This window comes from Buceros rhinoceros, unplaced genomic scaffold (assembly GCF_000710305.1).
Source record: "Buceros rhinoceros silvestris isolate BGI_N320 unplaced genomic scaffold, ASM71030v1 scaffold18368, whole genome shotgun sequence".
Lineage (NCBI taxonomy): Eukaryota > Metazoa > Chordata > Aves > Bucerotiformes > Bucerotidae > Buceros > Buceros rhinoceros.
This window is the reverse complement of record NW_010425318.1, coordinates 13,352-17,689: the sequence shown is the minus strand read 5'-3', so window position 1 is coordinate 17,689 and position 4,338 is coordinate 13,352. Positions and strand designations below refer to the sequence as shown.

The 4,338-nt window shown below is 35.5% G+C and overlaps 1 protein-coding gene across 1 annotated transcript in view; it reads left to right on the top strand.

Annotated features, from left to right (window-relative positions):
* Nucleotides 1-2,487: 2,487 nt before the first annotated feature.
* LOC104497815 (hepatocyte growth factor-like) overlaps nucleotides 2,488-4,338 on the top strand; it is a gene marked incomplete at its 3' end in the record, with an annotated part of 14,304 nt that continues 12,453 nt past the window's right edge. Inside the window, exons 1-3 of the mRNA XM_010141103.1 lie at nucleotides 2,488-2,499; nucleotides 2,735-2,860; nucleotides 4,231-4,334. Coding sequence (XP_010139405.1) covers nucleotides 2,488-2,499; nucleotides 2,735-2,860; nucleotides 4,231-4,334 — 242 coding nt within the window. The remainder of the gene's footprint in view (nucleotides 2,500-2,734; nucleotides 2,861-4,230; nucleotides 4,335-4,338) is intronic.

Sequence of the window (4,338 nt, the reverse complement as noted above, 5' to 3'; positions counted from 1 at the left end):
ACAAAGTAAATACCTTCTTAGTAAAAGGATGTTCTGCAAGAGTAAACAAACAGAATAAGAAAATAAAACTCCATTCCAAACCACCAAGTTTTCATTAAGAATCTTGATTTACACATAAACCTTTAATTTAAATATATTCATCTTCTCATTTAGAAAATTTGATATGTTTGTTCTGTATAATAAAGTGGAAATCAAAATTAGAAAGAAACAAAAGGAATGAGGCTTCTCACATTATCACAAGATTTCACTATGTGTTTCTTTAAGAAATCACTATTGCATAGACCAGAGTGAAACTTGGGAATGGTGGAAGCGACATGCTGAATGCATCATACCTCCTCTTTAATAAAAGCTTTGTAGAGTCTATGGCAATTTCATAAAAGTGGAGATGTTTTCCTAGGGAGGACAGCCAATATGCTCTAGTTATACTTTGTAAGATTATAATTCTGAAGCCCGTCTGTATTAGAAAGAGTTGGGTTGGCTGAAGAAGGAGAAAGGGATTACCAATGTGGTAGATAAAGTCAGAGAATTTCATTTTAAAATTTTGCTGTAAACAATACAAATAGTGTTTTGATCTCATTGTAATGGAAAAAGGTGATTTTCAGGCCTGTTGACATCCTGAATGCTATTTTGATTACCGTAACAATGGTATCATATCGGCTATATTAGTTTTTTACTACTAAACAGATAATGCAAAACCAAATGTTTTTTTGTGATCAGACTGGTCAGACTCAGATCTGAGAGTCTGAAACTTGACTTGCTTAGGAATTTGAACTCTAAATGGCCTGAAACTACTTTTATACTGAATTTCTTGATCCTCAGACCTATTATTTTCTGCAGGGTGTAAATTTTTGAGATATAAAACATAATCAGGTAGTTTCAGGACTGAGTGGTGTGGTGATGTGGAAACACAAAGCCCTTTTTGGTGTGGGACACAGGACCAAAAGAGAAAGATGAAATTGCTTTGCTGCCATTTTCCTATTAGCCAAACGATTAGAAAATATCTGGAGAGTGGAAGAGATCAAAATATAAACACCTTTGTTCATTCAACAAAGTTTTAAAACTATTTTTTCTTTAGGTAAATAATGAAAGCATTTTATGAAAATGGAAGAGTTTCAGTAGGGAGGCTGTGGAAATCCCCAGTGAGATTATGGAGCACTTGTCCAGTGCTGCATCCTACTAGAGCAAATGTGGTAGTTCCCAGCAACTTGGGCACTGGCTGAGCTCTTTTTTTTTTTCTGTTTAACTAGGGTTGCTATCATGTTAAGAAATAGAAAGAGACACCACCCTTACCTTTCTGTGGAATTTTTGAAGTCCATAGAAATGTTTTTAGTTAGTGGCTGTTTCTGTTGAAAAAAATTCGTATTTGACTGGATTCTTCCGTGTTTGAATCAGCACTACATTTTCAAATTTAGATGGAATATCAGACTTCCTTAGCAATATAGTATTCAACTACAAGAAACTTTGAAGGACATCACCCACAAAATAACCAAAAGTCCTGATTAATCAAAGTTTGGGAAACTGAAATGAATGACAATCACAAATCAGGAACATTAGTTACAGCATGATAATCTCTGATGTAGAACATTTCTACAGCACTATTTGATTTAAGATTTAATAATATCACCACCTAATTTGAAGTAAAAATGCTCAATTACTTGTATTTATTTTGTTATTAGAGTTGTAAAAGTAATGCTTCATGTTATTCTGATGTTTCTAACAGTCACACCAGAGATGCATCTGGCCCTTTGCCTTTTGGATTATAGGCAAGTCATAGAATGTTGTTGTTTGAAAGCTAGAATAAATCATTCTGTTATGAATTGCTAAATGCAAGATCAAACCCATAATCCTCTTTGGACAACTGCTAGGAAAGGGAGAAAAAAAATAACAAAGTAGAACTGTGAACCATGTTTTTCAGGCAGAACAGAATTTCGTGAATTTTTTGAAATCATATTCTTGCATGCTAGCTGGTGAGTTTAAGAAGCTGTTATCATTGGGAATTAAGATAATGATGCTTATCAGTAGATGGAAAATGCTAGCATCAGAAATGGAAAGAAAATACTTTGATATTTCTGCACAGATTCTTACCTCCTTTGATTTAAAAGTCTTGGCTGAGACAGTGTAGAACTAACAAATGCGTCTTGTAAGATAATATATTGAGACACTTACCACAACAGCTTTCTAGAAGACTTGTTTTTCTGTGGTTGTTGAAAGGGCAGATGCAGTCCTTTTTTGCAGCACTTTGGCTCTGTCACAGGTACAGCAAAAAATAAACCAGCCTCAGTGTAGACACAACAGTTTCCAGAAACAGGGTGCTGACACTTAAGGCAGGAGTGTCCTCACAGCATTTTCCTAAACACACGGATTCATTTTTGGTGCATGTGCCCTGGATGAATGCAAGGCTGAAAATTATTAAAAGAGCAGTTATTAATCCTAGAGCACAAAAACTATTAATATTTGATCTTTTCATCAAAATCTTCTTCATATAACATGGATATGGAGGTAAATAAATGCTTTTTCTTCTGAAAATGTTCGTGGTTGGAATTAAAATTGTGAGCTGTTAGGTGCATGGGGAACAGCATAGCTCACATTCAGCATTTCAAATAGAAGGAAAGTAGGATGGGGTGAAGATTTTATTTTATGGAGACATTGCAACAGAGAGATTCTACTCTGATTTTCATTTTTAAAGGCTGAAGCTTGATGAAATCCAATTTAAATGTCTTTGGTGTATTTTTAGGTGTCTTACGGACAACTCACCACTGAGAGGTGTGATTTAGCTGAATCCAATGAAAATGTGAGCTCACTTAATGATCAGGATGGAAATTCGGCAAAGGGAACACCCTTAACCCTCTTTGGCTTTACAGTATGTGGAGTTGTCAGTAATTCCTTCAGAGCCTCAGCTATTGTTATTTACAGAGTTATTCTGAGTTTCTGCACCAAGCAGAAGTTAACTGACCTAAGTGTGCTCTGCACTTGCATGAGGAATTTTATCTATTCAGAATAATAGAGCACTAGGCTGAGGTTTCATATATTTGAAAGACTGGCAAAAATTAGTAAATTGATCTTGAGCATTTGTATTTCTGTCATTGTGGTAGATTCTGTAGAGAAAAAGGAAAGGACAACTGAAAACAGTTATATGGAAAGAAGTTATGAAAAATACTATTACCTACTTCATAAATTAAGGAAGGAGTCAATCACCTAACCTTACCTGGATTAGCCATCTAATCCAAAACGATCTTCTGGGATCATTGAGTGACATAGAAGAAATAGCTCCAAAGGGCAATTTGTCCTCCCCATGGCACTTATCTGTCGGAATAGGGAGAGTCACTCTCCAGCGGTAATCATCTGCCTTTACAATGGAGCAGCCTATGCCACTTTTCCTCTTGTGCTTTAGCCAAATATCTCTAGCCAATCTTCCCTGCTCCATTTTAGTCTTTTCTTTGGGCCTTTCAACACAGACGTGGAAAACAGATCATTGTGTTCCTTTTTGCAGAAATCTTCGCAGCAGTGCAGACAATTTCCACGCTGTGGCCTCTGCCTCCCCTTGTCGTCTTTCCTGTAGAGTGACAACTTTAATTCAATCGCACCTAAACTGGACGCAACACTCAGACTGAGTCATCACTGGAGCAGACGGAAGACAAATGATAATTTTGTGTCAATTCCAGGCTCCACTTCTTTTCACAATTTGTGATAAATCAGAACAGCTTATCACATCCAGATCCATCCAAAAAGTCCTTTGTTCATCTTTTTCACTTGAGTTTTTCATGGAACTATTTAGAAGATCTCAGATTATTATAGCAGAAGGAAGACAAATGATAATTTTGTGTCAATTCCAGGCTCCACTTCTTTTCACAATTTGTGATAAATCAGAACAGCTTATCACATCCAGATCCATCCAAAAAGTCCTTTGTTCATCTTTTTCACTTGAGTTTTTCACGGAACTATTTAGAAGGTCTCAGATTATTATCATCAGGCATGTTTGGGTGGTCTGAAAATATTTTACAAAGGGTGAAAAACTTTCCTTTTACCCTGTTCTAGCATTACGCAAATCTTTATTTGAAATTAATTTTGCTTGTACCTTATTTTTGTGGCTTTCTCTATGCTTTAGGTAGAGTTCTGACAATTCCTAATAAATGTTACTCATATCAAACATCCTATTTAATCTCAGCACTCTTTTTTATGGTGTTTTTTTCTTTTTTTTTTTCACATTTCTTCTTTACTTCTTTCTTAGAGGGTAAAGGAAAAAGGAGAAATCCTCTTCATGACTTCAAGAAAACAGGAGAGTTGATGCTTATTAAAGTAAACAAAACACTGGAAATAAAAACCAAGCTGTTAAATACC